We start from the raw sequence: 16,612 nt of genomic DNA, 5'->3' as shown, positions 1-16,612 counted from the left end.
TTCTGCCCCTCCCCTGCTCACACTCTGTCTCTCTCGCTCTCAAAAATAAACATAAAAAAAACTAAAAACAAGGAAAGCTACCTGAGAGCTTGTATCTTCATGCTTTGACTTTGATTCTATATTCTTTCCTTTTTACTAGTGATTTCCAGCCTCATGGGCTTTTGCCATATCTACATAACCCCTGTTACTATTATTTTATTTGTAAACATTTTGCTTTTCCTAAAACTAAATAAATTGGTAAATTTATGGAAACCTGAAATTTGAACCTTTATGGAAATCTTTCTTTCTTTTCTGAAAAAGGAAATTTGAACCTTTTTGGAAGTCTTTCTTATAAATAGTAAACAAGTGTCCCTTGTCTCAAATAGAAAATAACAGCAAAATTAAATACTATCAAAATAAAATAATGTTTAAAAATCTACTGCTGCAGCTGATGGTCTGAGTTTTTGTTTTGTTTGGTTTTGTTTTATTAAACTGGGATATTACCAGATCATGGAAATGTAAGCCTTCAAGTCATGGTGACACCAGGCAGAGACCATCTCAGGGACTTTGTGAGAAGACTCCCGTGAGAATCAGATGGGAACAGCTTTCACACATTGTCGTTCACAGCGGCTTAATGCTGTGCCTGGACATCAAAGCATCCTAAGTGTTACCTAAGACCATCTTGGGTCCTACATGGGCTCTCTCCCACCTCTGGGGAACCCAGAACTCTCATTGTCCTTTCTCTATGCCAGGTATCAGCTAGGTTTGGGGAAGGAGAACTCAGAGTGGAAGAGTCTATGCCCTGGGTGGGGTAGGGTGGGGGTTCTAAATCTTGAAGGAGGAAGAACCTCAGCCTTATCTCTGATACAAAGCATTAGGATTAGGTAAATTGCCAAAGGTGGGTGGAAGTCACTTTGGCCTGGGAAGGCAGCCTGGGCTTCATGGAAGAGGTGTCCCTTAAACTGCTCTAAAAAGATGGCTGGGATTTGGGCAAATGGCAGTTGTGCTCTTTGTAAAAAGCTGTCTATGGAGAAGGAATAAGGGAAAAAGACACTCAAGTCATGGGACCCATTTGGGAATCTGGGAGATCAGCAGGGCCTGTGGTATAGACCCAACTTAGTTTTTTTTTTTTTTAATGTTTATTTATTTATTTACTTTTGAGAGGGAGAGAGAGAGAGCAGGGGAGGGGCAGAGAGAGAGAGACAGAATCCCAGGGAGGCTCCACACTGTCAGCACAGAGCCCGATGCGGGGCTCGAACCCTCGAACTGTGAGATCATGAGCTGTGCCAAAACCAAGAGTCGGTGCTTAACTGACTGAGCCACCCAGGCCCTCCCACCCCCAACTTAGTTATTTTTTTTTTTTAATGTTTACTTACTTTTGAGAGGGAGAGATAGAGAGCAGGGGAGGGGCAGAGAGAGAGAGAGAGAGAGAGAGAGAGAGAGAGAGAGAATCCCAAGCAGGCTCCATCTGCACTGTCAGCATAGAGCCCGATGCGGGGCTCGAACCCTCGAACTGTGAGATCATGACCTGAGCCAAAACCAAGAGTCCAGTGCTTAACCGACTGAGTCACCCAGGCCCTCCCACCCCCAACTGGGTTATTTTTGGCGGGCCTTTGAATACCTTGCCCAAGGCAATGGATGGTGAGAGCCATTTATTTTAGAGCTGCAGAGAGACAGGATCACACCTTCCCAGGGTTTGAGCTTTGCACATAAGGCAGCTCTTGGGCCAAAGTAAGCTAATTCCTCCAGAAATCTATTTGTACTTGGAGGGAAAAAATTTTTTTTTTCTTTTTCTGAAATGCAATATGCACTTCTCAGCCTCCCTAAAGAGAGACAGTGTGTTGTGTGCACGTCTTTGTGAGTCCAGCCGGCATTGTGCTGTGTATTGTGTTGAATTGAGCTTTGGGGTTGAGTTTCCTCTGCTGTGAACATCCGTTCCGGGGCTGGGTCTTCCTTCCTGCTCCCTCTTCCACTGCCAGGCTAGACACGGCCTCTGGGCTGGGCCCGGATTCCCCTCCCTATGTGAGCTGTTCTAATTGCCCTTGCAAACCTTATAGTCAAGTCTGTGATAATCTGGCCATAAACGAGAGCCTGTAAAGCTTCGAGTGAGGGCATGGCCAGCCAGGGCCCCTGGTTTATTGCTCATTAGACGTCTTTATTGGGTTTGCCCCAGGGGAGAGGTTGAGAACCCTGACCTCCTAAGCTTTGAATTAAGTCAGCATGGGATGTGTTTCCCTTAGGTGTGAAAGTCCATTCTGCATATATCAAAAGCTCTAAAAAAGGTGTACATCCTTTGAACCTGTCAGCCCACTTCTAGGCAAAATTTATCTTGGGAAAATAGTTGCATGTGGGTGTTCATTGCAGTGTTGGTTTTAATGGTCAACGTTTGGCAACAGCCTAAAGATCCTCTACTGGGGGATGGATTATCTAATGATGAGATACCCATATAATGGAAGGCTCCAGAAGCACTGGCAAGAACTGTGTAGGCTGTACAGTTATCAATGTGAAAGATGCTTATGACATGTTTCGAAATTAAAAAAAAAAAAAAGAGGCAAGTTCCTAAATTGCACGTCTGATTCCATTTTAGTTTTGACAGAAAGTTCCCATTTACAGTGGAAATGCCGCCCAGGTTGATGTACATCAGAGTGCTAACAGGGGCTGGTGGGTGGTAGGATTTAGGATTATTAAAAATATTTTTGCTCATCTGTATTTGTGAAGTTTTCTGTCATTATGTGGAGCACCTGACGAGATGTAATGGAAAGGCGGGTCTCAGCCAGAATAGTGTGAGTTTTGACTTTTTCAAAGAAGGGAATGTCACATTCTTGGAGAAGGTCCAGTCTCAGGGGACTGAGTGCTCCACAATCTAGGGCAGGGGTCCATAACCTCTCTCTGTAAAGGGCCGCATAGTAAATATTTTAGGCTTTCTGGGCCAGATGGCCTCTGTGGCAACCACCCAGCTGTGTCTTCCTACCTTGGGAGAAGCTGTACATAACACAGAAATAAAGGATCATGGCTGTGTTACAATAAAACTTTATTTACAAAAACATCGTGGGCCGGATGTGGCCTGCAGACTGTAGCTTGCCCATCCCTGATGTAGAGAAAAACAGAAGAAGCAGCTTGATTAATAGCTTCAGTGAGTGCTGCAGCCAGTCCAGAAATAGCACAAATAGTAGGAAGGAACAGGCTAATGAGGATTGAAAAGGCGGATGTTTAAATAGAGGCGTAAAGATAAGCTGTACTATTCTTTCTCCAGATCCGCATTTGCACCTGGACGAGGGGTGTTGTTGGGCTGAAGAAGTTTGGGTTATGCTTCGGGGGTGGATGTGTCCTGCCCACATCTGGTGCTGCAGGGCAAGTTTGGGAAAAGCCTCCTCGAAATCTTCCTGGGATCCGGGAGTCCGGAATGTCAGGTGTGCTGACCTGGAAGCCCTTGGAACTTGAAATTGACAGAAGTGGAGCCTGTGCTAATTAAGGCAGTTCTTAAAGAGATAGTGCACACTCACTAGGAAGCTTTACTGTCACTACTTTCGTCAGTAGGGGAGTAAAAATTTTATTTAGCCCTTTCACAGCCGTTTACTGAGCACCACCTGTTAGTAAGGAACCATGGGGGCCCAGGAGGTTTAGAATATGCATCTCAGGTTCCAGAAAGCTGGGCTCCGTGGTGGATGCAGGACCAAGCGCGGAGAGAAGTGGACAGTGCAGCCCTGAAGAGTCGGAATGGCAGAACCTGTAAAATCCCAGGGGATTTAGTGACCCCTCGTTCAACCTCTTGTTTCACCAGTGGGGAAACTGAGGCTCAGAGGGAGGCAGGGACTTGCTCAAGCTCTCATTTCAAGTTAGCAGAGGAACTGAGATCAACTTTAGGGCGAGGGGCATACTGTTGTGATTTCCATTTTTTTTTTTCTTTTTTTGTGATTTCCATTTTTATGAAATACCCGTAAAGGGCAAATCCATGGAGGTGGAAAGCAAAAACCGTGGTTGCCAGAGGCTGGGGGGGAGGGGGAGTGGGGAATGACTGCTTAAGGGGTTCGGGGACTCCTTTAGGGGTGATGAAAACGTTCTGCAACTAGACAGAGGTGATGGCTGCCCAATGTGGTGAGTTTACCAGATGCCTCTGCACTGTATGCTTTGAAATGGGCAAGATGATGAATTTTAGATTATGTGATTTCTACCACAATTAACAACAAAAAAGTAGGATGATGGAATAATTTATCCTCCAAACCTGGGCGCTTTTTTGTTTGAGAGAGAGAGAGAGAGAGAGAGAGAGAGAGAGAACCCTCGCAAGTGGAGGAGAGGGGCAGAGAGGGGAGAGAGAGAATCTTAAGCCAGCTCCACACTCAGCATGGAGGCCAACGCGGGGTTTGATCCTGAGACCCTGGGATCATGACCTGAGCTGAAATCAAGAGTCAGATGCTCAACCCACTGGGCCACCCAAACGCCCCCAAACCCGGGCACTTTTAAGGGATCTGTTCCAGAATGTGTGGTTACCTTGATGAAAACCCCCCAGTTCTGACTCCCAGACCAGTGGATTCTCCAGTGGGATTCTGACTCAAGAAGATGCAGGAGTTTTAGGAAGCTGTGCCTCCCAGACTTTCCAGCAAGATAGCCCCACATTGTCCCAAGGAGGACCATAAAATAGGCTCATGCTGTGACCATTTCTCCTGTACCTTTGGATCTGCGCACATGCCGTTTCCTCGGCTGGCACTGACTTCTTCCTCTGCTCGGCGGACTCCTACCAGGCTCAGTTGAGATGTCACTTCTTCCAGGATGGCATCCCTGACTTACTCCTCCTTTGGGCTTCTATATCCTCACTTTCTGCCCCCATCAGGGCACCCTGCAAATTTTATGGTGTATCATTCCTCCCTCCTCCACTAGACTGCATCACCCATTGTGATCAGGAGCGGGGTCTCCTTTGCTTCCTGCTACATTGCCAGTGTGAGGGGGCATGGCCCAGTGTGGGCCAGGAGGGCCTTTAATGGAGATTTGCCTGAAGGACACAGGTCCCCATGAGCTGAGTCCTATGGTAATTAGAGCTGAAGCATTAGGTTTTACTTTACATTTGTTTTTAGTTTCTTGTTTTTGTTTCTAAAGATCTTTATTTTAAGAGAGAGAGTGTGCGTGAGCGGGGGAGGGGAAGAGAGAGAGAGAGAGAGAGAGAGAGAGAGAGAGAGAATCCCAAGCAGGCTGTGCATTGTCAACGAGGAGCCTGACACAGGGCTCGAACTCCCGACCCATGAGATCATGACCTGAGCCCAAATCAAGATCTCCCCAACTGAAACTCTGTCCCCATTAGATACTAGCTCTCCATTCCTCCCCGTCCCCCCAACCCCAGGCACTCACAATTCTACCTTCTGTCTCAACGAATTTGACTATTGTAGGTGCCTCCTAGATGGGAGATCATACGGTATTTGTGTTTTTGTGACTGGCTTATTGCACTTTTTATAATGTCCTCAAGGCGCATCCGTGTTGTCATGCATTATCAGAATTTCCTTCCTTTTTAAAAGAATTTTTTTTTTTACTAAAAAAAAAATTTTTAAACATTGATTTATTTTTGAGAGAGAGGGAGAGAGAGAGACAGAGTATGAGGAGGGGAGGGGCAGAGAGACAGAGAGGGAGACACAGAATCTGAAACAGGCTCCAGGCTCCGTGCAGTCAGCACAGAGCGCAATGCGGGGCCCAAACCCACAAACCGTGAGATCGTGACCTGAACTGAGGTCAGACGCCCAACCGACTGGGCCACCCAGGTGCCCCAGAATTTCCTTCCTTTTTAAGGCCGAATGATACTCCATTGTGTAGAGACACCATATTTTGTTTATTTCTAGACATTTGGGTTTTTTCTACCTTTTGGCTATTGTGAATAATGTTCCTCTGAACATTGGCGTGCTTTCAGGGGTGGGATTGCTAGGTCATATAGCAATATAGTGTCTTTCAGGGGTGGGATTGCTAGGTTCTGTGTTCAGTTTTTGAGGATCTGCCCTGCTGTTTTCCACAGCCTCTGCGCCATTTTATATTCCCACAGTGGTGCACAAGGGTTCCAATTTTACCACATCTTCGCCAATACTGCTTGTGTTCTGTTTTTTGCATTTTTTTTTTATCATAGCCATCCAAATGGTTGTGAACTGTCCTTTACTTCTGAACATCATCAAAGCAGTTATTCTAAAGCCCATGTGGACTCTGGAAGAAATCTGACAATGAGGTGGGTGGGGTCAGCGAGACTCCAGCTGCCCCGCCCCCCCTCCCCCCCAGGCAGGATGCTTTCTGCTCCGGCTTTATCTTCCTCATCTGTAAGGTGGGGGTCTTAGCAGGATCCGCTTCTGTGGTGAGACAGGATTCTCGTGCTGCTTGCTCATGATGACCTGGGCCGGCTGGACCCTGGAGGTCTGGTTTGCCTGCTGACGTTGCAACTTTTTTGATCTTTCAAATGGCCTAGGAGTCCCAGGGTTTTTTTCAAACAAGGGTTATGACCCTGAATCAAGAGTGGTTGTTGCTGTGCTTTTGCATAGATAACACTACAGTGGATACCTTTGCAGGGATGGCTTTCTCTTCCCTTAGGTTCCTTCCATAGGATACGTTTTTAGAAGCAAGGTTACAGAATCAAAGATTAAGTGCAGGGCACCTGGGTGGCCAACTTCGGCTCAGGTCATGATCTTACGGTTTGTGGGTTCGAGCCCTGCGTGGGGCTCTGTGCTGACGGCTCAGAGCCTGGAGCCTGCTTCAGATTCTGTGTCTCCCTCTCTCTCTGCCCCTCCCCTACTTGCTCGCGCACATGCGTGCACATACTCTCCGTCTCTCTCAAAAATAAATAAACGTTAAAAAAATAAATGCATGCTTTGGGGGGGGGGTGATTATATTGGGGAAAAGCACTTGATTTGTATTCAGAAGATTTCAACCCTAGCTCTGCCCTTCCCTAGCATATGATCTGCCTCGTTGTCAGGACTGTGTTTTCCTCATCTCTAGAATGGCGGTAATAATTCGAGAAACAGAGGGTTACTGAGAGTATTAAATGGGAGAAGGCAGAAGGTGCACAGAGTCACGTAGCGTGGTGCCTGACTCTTGATGGAGTCTCAAAAAATATTAGTTGAGAGTGAATATTGCCAAATTGCTTCTATCCGTTTCCTTGGTCCTGGGAGCAGATAAGCATATCAGTTTTCCCACAGCCATGCCTACACTGGATGCTGTTACTTTCTTCTCTCAGGGATGGTCTCCCTTCAAATGCTTTTTCTGCCCACTGGCTTGATATCCCCTCTGGCATCAGGCCCAGGGATATAGCTGTGAACCGGACCCAGGACTCAGGTCCAGCAGTTGAGGGGAAGAAACAGAGGCAGTCACCACATGTGTGATCAAGTGCCAGGCAAGGTGGAAACACCGAGACTTTGATAGACTTTGAGCCCCTGAACCGCCCTAGGGCATCAGGGAAGGCTTCCTGGAAGAGGTGGCATTTTGGAGCTCAGGACTGAGGGATGAACAGGGAATGGCCAGGCAGTAGGAAATGGCAGTGTAGAGATGTGGAGGCGAGGAAAAGCATAGCGTGTCTTGTGACCTGTCCGAGGGCTCATCATGCTGAAGTAAGGATGTGAGTGCGTGTGAGAGACAGACGGATGGACGGGGAGGAGGTGAAGGGGATCCGGCTCCTGCTGGGTCGCGGGGAGGGAGTTTGACACGCGTGTGCTCTGAGCAAGGCGGGGGTGGCGTGATGGCACTCGCCTGTCATAGCCTCGTGCCATGGCTGCTGGACTAGATGGGAGGAGGCTCCAGCAGCCACGGGCGTGTCGGCCAGGAGGCGGATTTCAAATGTCCCTTCTTTTTGAATTTTCCCTGGCCATTAACCTCTTTATTGTCACTTGTCTAACTTTCTATGCACCTTGCTTATTTCCCATCTTCCTGATTGCCAGGGCTGTGGGGACAGGGCTTTCTCCACGTCTTATTCACCGCTGTGTCCCTTGCACCTGGCCCAGAGCTCGGTACCTGGTAGGTGCTCAGTAGTGGTGTATTGGACGAAAGGAATGGATGAATGAATGAGCGGATGAGCTGGGGCCGTTGCCATGGGGACGGAGAAGGGAAGATACATACACTCTGGTGACATTGGACGTTCTGGGCGGATGCGGGCATGCCCTTGGTGCCTGGTGCAGGGCACCACGCAGGGCAGGTTTGCAGATTTGGGAGGCCAGGTCACATCCCGGAAGCCACTGGAAGGTGTGTGGACTGGCTCACACCCCTCACCAGACGGTGGCATTCCCGGGAAACGGCACCCAGAGACGGCTGAGTGAATGACGGGTGAGCTCCCAGATCGGATTCAAGGGTGCAATTACGAAAGCTCTGCAGCAGCTGTTAGAATGAATCCACGCCTCTGAAGCTGAGAGAAAAGCTGCCAAACTCTTTGGTTTTGAATGGAGGTGTTTCTCTTGCCTTCTCCCTGTGTGGTTCTCTCGGGAGGGGGCTGTGAGCGCCGTGGCTGTGCCCCCGGCACCGAGCCCAGTGCCTGGTCTGCAGAAGGAAGGTCAGAAGGATGGGTGCACAGATGCTCTGAGTGACTCCCGCCTCATTTCAGCAACTAATGGTCCTGGTGACTCAGTTCCCAGGAGAATGGGCTCCTTTGCATAAATTTGCAGGAAGTGGGCATTTCAACCTTTGCAGATCCATTCAGGGAGATCAAGCCCGTACACTGGGCAGGTTCAACGGCACGGACTTACCCGTTGCTACCCGCCCCCCCCGCCCCCCACCAATGCTTGAGGTCAGACGGACATGCTCTGGCCCCTGATCCGCGGTGGCCTCCTGACCTCCCAGATCAGCCTGGATTCACAGAGATGCGCCCAGAGGTGGCTCGCACTCTGTGCCCCTTCTGGTTTCAGGGAGCCCTTGTTCACTTGGCTTTGGCCATGATGCTAATAAGTTTCAAAAGAACGAGCGGGGCCACACAACACACAGCAGCTGGCCTCTATGTGAGGGAGCTTCTGAAGTATGTTGGAAGAGACCACAGTGTCTTAAATTAAGCATGACATATGTGATGCATTTAAAGCGAGGTTTCAAAGCATACGTTTCAATCGGTTTCCTGGCATTTTGTACAACAGGTTAAGTGAAACCCTGAGAGTCACGTGTTTCTAGGTTTGGGAGAGACTTCAAAATGTTAGTTATTAAGCTGTCCTTGGCGGTGCTTAAAAGACGTCTCCCCCCCACCCCGCCTTTGCTCACTGAGGTAGTAATTAATTCGTCGAATCGGTGGTGCAGCCATATTTACATACCAGGTATTTGCCAGGCATTTTAAATGGAAACTCGAGAGGAAGCCCAAGATGGGGAGATTGCAGATAACAGAGACACTGTTCCGGTTAAGAGGGTTACGGACCAAGAGTCTTTCTTCCCTTGTCTTCCCTGCTGTGTGGCCCGCGAGTTAGGTTCCAGGATCCCAGAGTAGGGCCACACGCGTGCGTCGCCGTTGATCCTAATTTAGCAGCGGTGGCTGTTGGTGACTTCCTTCCCAGGAAAAGCTGTGCAGAGAAGCGTTCATCCCACGCTTGGGCAGATGAGCCGGTGACACGACCCGTGACCGCGTGGGGTGGATGTGGTCACAGCAGGTGTCTGACAGGCGCCTGTCCTAGGCAGTCGAGCTCCTCCCTGTGGTCCGGTGACACTCGCGGGGCTCTTGGGGAGGCAGGCAGCCTGAGCTTCCAGCTGGGCTCTTCACGGCTCTTCGGTTCCGTCACCCGGCAGCAACTGACGTGTGGTAGGGTCAGACCTATGGTAGGTCTTGCCAGCGCTTGCCAGAGACGGAGTAACTCCTCCTATGTCCTAGATTGCTTAGTGCCATGAAGCTCGTGGTACCTGTACTTATTCAGAATCTTAGAGGAGTGGGAAGCAGAAGAATATTCCTCATTCATCGACTTATTCATTCAGCCATTATTTTTGTACGTACTCAGCAGTTATGTATTCAGTGCTACTATATGCCAAGCTGCTGTGCTAGCTACTGGGGATTCAGGGTGCTCTCTGGGGGCTTGCCATTGAACGGGAAAGACTGATAGGACATGAAGGCTCATGCAGTATTCAACATACCCGTGTTACTCTGACGAGTCCTGCCGAGCACCTCTGGCACTCCATGGACGTGTAAGAGGACTGTGCCAGGCTGGGGAGGTGGGGCAGAGAGGTCTGAGCTATGTTCTGAGGGGTGGTCCTGTGTCTGTATGTGAGTGAGAAGGGTATCCCAGGAAGCAGGTACGGCAGGTGCAAACGTCCCGAGGTGCATTTCAGGACCTCCAACAGATGCAGTGTTCAAGTACTTTTGAGGCAGGAGAAACAGCTCCCAAATTAGCCAGCACCTTGGGTTCTCGGAGTCATCTCCCAGCCTGGGGACTCTTCCGGGATCACCATTCCCATTTCCAAGCAGTTAGTACTCTTCCTGTGCTCCCACATCCCCCTGTATACACCATGGTGTTTATTACTCAGAGTTGTAAGTGCTTCTGTGTGTGTGTGTGCGTGTGTGTGTGCGTGTGTGTGTGTGTGTGTGTGTTTTACACAAGACTGTGAGTTCCCTGAATGCAGGGGATTTTTCTTGTTGCTCCTTGTGCACATGGTAGGTGGTCAGTAAACACGTTAGCAGAGGAACAGGGCAGGGGAGCAGATTTTTATTGAGCTCCCGCTGTGGACTCAGCCCTCTTTATGCTACAGTATCGGGAAGCCGAAAGGAGCGTGTGTTTGACAAGCTGGAGATGCCAGCAGATCCAGTTGGGGCTCTGGAGCTCTGTGCCGTCTGTGCACATATTGCCGGAACTCTGGAACCGAGGCTGTGGTCCTGTGTCTCCCCAGACCTGCTGAAACCCAGCCCTGCGGGAAAGAGCCTCCCTGCCCCCGTCCGCCTCTGCCATGGGAGTGTGCGGCCAGCCCCGTTCGCGATGAGACGTGACGCCGTTGACTTTCTCAGGCAGTCACACATCCCCAGCCGGCGCCTGCCAGCTCGGGTAAGTGGGGCCGGGGTGTCCGGGAGGTGGAGGGCGCCTGTGGGTTCTGCCGGGGAATTTTCTCTCCGTCCTTTGTGTTCTGTTACTGCCCCTTGTCTCATGTCCGGCTCACGTGTGTGTCCCAGGGCAGGGTTTCCAAGAGGTCACGTGGACTGGCCCTAAGGGAGCCCAGTCCTGATTTTGGTCAGGACCCGACATGCCTTAGAACTCTGCCCCCGGGGCCTTGGCAGACTCTGCCATTCTCTGATTCTCTGGTTCTCCCTATCTGTCCCTCTTCTGCTGCCTCTAACCCTGTCTAGACAGCGTTCTCCGGTTTGGGGAGAAGAAATCTGTTAGCACCATCGAGCGTGTAAGGAAGAGAAAATATCAAAATCTGTCTGCCTTTCTTTCCTGCAGGCTGCTGAGTGAGTCAGAGCCGGGGGCAGCAGAGTGGGGCCCCAGGAAGGGAAGCAGGAGGCTTGCGTTGAACTGAAATACCTTCTGCTTTTATTCCATCTAGATGGGGGCAAGCTGGGGGCAGTTTTGCAGGGAGACAGAACTCGGACATGAAAGTGGTGGGGGAGGGCGGGGGGCGGGGATGAAGAACAGTCACTTCAGAAACCAGAAAGGAGTGAGATATAATGTTCAAGGAGGCCGAGGTGAATGGGGTGAGGACTTGAGGTCAGGTTTCAGCTGTGTGATGTAAGCAAGTCAGGAGACCTCTCTGGTCCCTTACTTTTCATCCCCATAATGGAGATGGTTATAATCCCTGCTTCTCAGGGTTGTGCCAGGATTAATGAGAGAGGAGGGCTCCTGCCTTGAGAGAACTGCAAAGGCAAACCAGGAACGACAGCAGGTTGCGTGAAGAATGAAGCGACTTTTTGTTTTAAGGCATCTGGAAGGCTGTGGGGGGGGGGGGAGGTGGAGGTAAGGGACAGTCTAGAGGGGTTGGGGGGCTGAGCCTGGGACCTCAGGGGCCACGAACGAACTTATGTGACCTCAGGGACTCCAGCTTTTGGTAGCTGTGTGAGCTGGGGCTGGTCACCTACCCTCTCTGAGCTTGGTGCTCAGCACAGAGTTGTGAGGAGGGTCATCTGGGAGGTGGGAGAAGGGCTTGGGGGTAACAGGAGTGAGGGGATGTGAGGATGCTCTCAGTGGGGCTCTGGCTGGGAGTGTGCGGTGTGCGTTTGGGGTCTGACCCGAGTTCGAATCCTGACTTCGCCCCTTACTCTCCCAGTGATCTCTGAGCTGGTTTCCTTATCTGTGTAGCAGAGATAATGACTTTTTACATAAGAGCCGACCTTGAGATTAACCGAGGGGGGGAACCTCCTAGGGAATGTTGCCACCCTTTCCCCACCCTTCTTGGGCCTGGAACAAACTTTAGAAATGGCCCTTTAGTCCACTGACCTTGCCAAGAGTTCAGAGAGGTGGAAAGGCTGGCCTGGACTTGCCCGGTGAGGTCAGTGGAGAGTGGTTGTCCAGTACCCGGGGCGCTGGGTTCCTGGGCCCGTTCCCCCGGCCCCCTCTGCTTCGACACAGACACCGCCTGAGATTTATTTTATTTTATTTGTTTAATGTTTACTTATAATCCGAAGCAGGCTCCAGGCTCCGAGCTGTCAGCACAGAGCCCGACCCGGGGCTCAAACCCACGAATAGTGAGCTCATGTCCCGAGCCGAAGTTGGACGCCCAACCACCTTGAGCCACCCAGGCGCCCCGACTCGGACCGAGATTTAAATTTACTTTTTTCCCCCCCTCCTTTTCTTTTTTACTTTCAGTGCTTGCTTCTCTGGTTCGGATGTTCTTAATCCCCATGGGCCCACAACCGTAGCCATGGCGACGCGGGTTGAGGTCGGCTCCATAGCTTCCCTGACAGGAGTGCCAGGCCTCGGGGAGATCGCCCAGGAGGAGACCCTGAAGCGGACCTACTTCCGCCAGGCCGGTGACACCCCCGGGCCACCCTCCCCGCTGCTCTTGGAAGGAAAAAGCCCCCTCAGGAGCCCGGCCCGCTTACTCCCGCTGCCCAGACTTGCCCCCAAACCCTTCTGCAGAGAGAAGGTCCTGGACGTGAACCCCCCCGTCCCATCCTTGGGGCCTGGCCCAACCAGCCCGTCTCCCTGTGGGCGCGCCCAGGACGTGGTGGCAAAAGACCTGGGCGAGAGGATGCCTGGCTTGGTGGGGCAGGAGGCGGGGAACGGGGAAGGCCTGAGGAGAAGCTCGTCTTCGTTCAGCAAGGCTGCCTTCCCGCGGCCCCGACCCAGCACCATGATTCTCTTTGAAACCACCAAAGCCGGCCCCATTCTGGGGAAGGGGGCCAATGAGGGGGCTCGGGAGGCCACCATGGGTGTGTCTCAGGAGCCCGTGTGGGGCTCCCGGCCCGAGGTGGCCACCAAGCCCGCCCTGCCCGCCCGAAAGCCTGCGACCCTTCCCCGACCGGCCTCCTTGTCACAGGACACCAGGCCAGCTGCCCCCCAAGAAGAGAAAGGCCCAAACGAGCCTGTCTCAAAGGCCAGCGGTGTGGAGGACACGGGTGACCTCGCTCTGGAGCCCAGGCCTCTCCAGAGGAGAAGGCCTGTGTCGGCCATTTTCATCGAATGCATTCAGCCTCAGAAGCCAGGCCCAGGCGGGGCGGCCGCGGTGGGGAAAGCACCCCCCACCCCACCTGAGAAGACGTGGGTGAGGAGGCCCAGGCCCCTGTCCGTGGACCTCACGGCCCGGTTTGAGAGCAGAGAGGCCTTGCTGAAGAAGGCGGCCGATGAGGCCACTGCAGGTTCCACTGCCCAGTGTCGGGGTCCCGAGAGGTCCGACCCGGAGCCCAAAGTGGATGGGGAGTGTTTGGTCAAAGCAAACCTTCGCCTTTGTGACCCAGACTCAGACTTCCCAGAGGTAGCCAAGAAGCCCCGAGAACAGAAGGAGAGGGTGCTTTTTAAGCAGGCGGAGACGGGCAGCCTCAGAAGTGCTGGGGGCTCAGCCAGGGGCACCCCCACGGTTGACCAGCACCCTGGGGAGGAGAAAGTGAAGCTGCTCAGGGAGCTGGAGAAGGTGCCTCCGCCCCTCTCGCCCAGGCCAGGAAAAGACCAAGAATTTGCTGAGGTCAAGAGCAGAGCCGCCGACGGGGAAAGCCGGCTGGAGGGTGGATGGACCCTCAGGGGCAGCATCAAGAAGGGCATCAGCCTGTTTGGGGAGGAGAGCACTTTGGCTTTGGCTGCAGAATCGGAACACCCACCGGCCACCCCTGAGCCCCCGTTGGCTGCCCCAGAGCGTGGGAAAGCGGTTGTGAGCGTCCAGGAACGGATCAAAGGCTGGGCCGCTGAGAGCTCAGAGGCAAAGCCAGAGATCAGGAGAAAGCCCTTCCAGGCACGGCCATTGTCGGCGGATCTGACCAAACCGTAAGTGGGAATGTTCCACGGGCTTCGCTCAGCCCCCAGCTGCCTCCGACAGCCTACCAGAGAGGCCCCTCAGGAAAGAGAACCAGGCACCAGGCTCCGTGCTAGGCACCTTGCAGCTCCCCCGCCCTTCTTTCTCGGTTTACCCACAGCCCCCCAGAGGAGGTGGCGTTGGGTTCCGTTTCTCAGATAAGGAGCTGAGGGGCAGAGAGGTAACACGGCTCCCCTCCGGGTTCACTGTGTGCCAGCAGCTCCATTTCTTTGTCCTTTCCCCGCTTTACACTTCGCAGTGGGGAGATACCGTGCCCATTTCACAGATGCGGATAGGAGAGGGGAAGTGCCTCGAGGAAGTCTGGAGCCCTGTGTAATTCCAGTGCAGCCTGGGTCCGTCGCTAAGCTTGCCTTTCCAGAAGCCTGAGGATGTTTACTGTATAGCCTAAGCCTCCATGAGTGGCCCCCGAATAAAATCAGATGGGTCAAGATAGCTTGAGCAAGTCCCCTTCCCTCTTGAGCCTCGGTTTGTCTCTAAAACCGAAACCTTCCTTGAAGGATTAAGGCAAAGACTAATAGATAATGCTGTGAATCGCTCTGCCCATGGGAGGCCATCACTACATTGTAGCTGCAAATGATATTATTAATCCTGTTAGTTAACGATGATTTTCTAAGCTCAGCCAGGCCTCTGATATCTCTTGCTCTTTTGTTTTCCCACAAGTGGCTCCCCGGCTACAACAGGCGCGTTAAAGACATGCATGCCACTGGCATACTTTTGTGGGGAAGGAACTTCCAAGGGCCACCTCTGGGCAGACTGCCCTCCCAGCCCTGGGAACCAGGACAGCCGGCTGGGCTTGGGTTCGATCAGTGGCTCTCAGCATTTAAAATCATCTGGAAAAAAAAAAAAAAATACCGGTGCCTGGCACTCCCCTGCCCCCATCCAGAGATTCTGATTCGGTTGATCTGGGGAGGGGCTCATAGCCTGGTCGTTTTTCAAAGCTTCCCAAGTGATTCTCACGTGCAGCCAGGCCCGAGCTGAGATACCAGAGCAAGAGGCACCCATGCAAGGGACCTCACACACCTTTTCCTGCGTCCTCCCGGTGCCTTGGATTATTCTCATCTGACAGATGGGGAAACTGAGGCTCTGAGTTTGGAAACGACTCACCCGTGGCCTCATGCCTCCTGGGTGGCAGACCCTGGATTGCAGAGTGGGGCGAGTTTAAGTGGCTTGTTTCTCTCCCCTCCCTGGTCTCTGTAGCCCTCAGCCCTGAATTCATCTTTAGGCATCCACCCCAGGGAGCTCTTCAGAGACGGGAAAACGCTAACACCAGAACACCCTTTCGTTCTCTTCCCCTTGGCAAATGGAGAAACTGAGGCCCAGAGAGGGACAATGACTTGGCCAAGGTTACCCAGAGAGGCAGAGACCTGCCCATGCCCCCACACATTCCACGCGGCCCCCCACCCCCAGGTCCCGTGGCAGGTCTGTGGTGGGGCTGCTGTTGTGCCTGGGGTTGCTAACAACAACCATTAATTATCCCTCCTGGGGCATCTTTACTCTTCCTTAAACGCCCTCACATAGCTATTAGGGCCTTGGGTAGCCTCTTATCTGCCCTACAAAAGACGATGGGGAGGTGTTAATTATCCCCGTTTCATAGATGAAGAGACAGAGGCTCAGGTGAGGCCACAAGCACAACCCAAGCTCCTGCAGTGCGGAGGCAGTAGAGCTGGGACAGCACCTAGGTCTCTTCTTCCAAGCCTGGGGCTCCTGCTACCCCAGTGATGCTGTGTTTAAGGTAAACTCTCCCCACCGGGCCCTACTCGGTTTGGCGGCTAGAGCGGCCACAGACACATCTTTTCTCAAAGCAAACCAGGTCGTGTTGCCTTGTTGATCTCCGTGCCGATTTCACCCCTGGGTTCCTGAGCTAGTTACGGGGCGTGGGCTGGAGGGAGTCCCAGCTCCTGGCCCCGTGCAAATAACTTGGATCTTCTGGTGCCAGGTTTTCAAGCCCAGCTTCAAGCAACGAAGTCCGATATGAGAAGTGTTCTGAGCTAAGTGGCGAGCTTCCTCAGGAACCCGGAGAAAAGGTGAGAAGCCTCTGTGTTTGGCACGTCTTGTTTTCTAGTGGGTGGCTTTACTTACTGGAAAAAGAGCTTTCAGGATCCACAAGACCCAGGAAACAATCAGAAGCCTCTCGTGAAGAAGAAAACGTTTTTTTTTTTTTTTCTTTCTTGAATGCTGGGACTTTTTAGGTCCCTTTTGGGTTTGTGATTCTGCCCTCCTTAGTGTTAAATATTGTTTACAAATGTAATTGCCAGGTTTTATTTCGTTTCCT

At 52.0% G+C, this 16,612-nt stretch overlaps 1 protein-coding gene across 2 annotated transcripts in view; it reads left to right on the top strand.

Moving 5' to 3' along the window:
* KIAA1671 (KIAA1671 ortholog) overlaps positions 1 to 16,612 on the top strand; it is a 203,505-nt gene that overhangs the window by 43,807 nt on the left and 143,086 nt on the right. For both annotated transcript variants that reach the window (XM_019426484.2, XM_019426485.2), the window contains exons 2-4: positions 10,774 to 10,925; positions 12,681 to 14,291; positions 16,277 to 16,364. In XM_019426484.2, the coding sequence (XP_019282029.2) occupies positions 12,736 to 14,291; positions 16,277 to 16,364 (1,644 nt within the window). In that variant the 5' untranslated portion in view covers positions 10,774 to 10,925; positions 12,681 to 12,735. The remainder of the gene's footprint in view (positions 1 to 10,773; positions 10,926 to 12,680; positions 14,292 to 16,276; positions 16,365 to 16,612) is intronic.

Source organism: Panthera pardus, unplaced genomic scaffold (genome assembly GCF_024362965.1).
Source record: "Panthera pardus isolate Hobbes unplaced genomic scaffold, ASM2436296v1 HiC_scaffold_15, whole genome shotgun sequence".
In the NCBI taxonomy this organism is placed as follows: Eukaryota; Metazoa; Chordata; class Mammalia; order Carnivora; family Felidae; genus Panthera; species Panthera pardus.
Note: the sequence above shows the minus strand (reverse complement) of the source record. Positions and strands in the feature narration are given on the sequence as shown.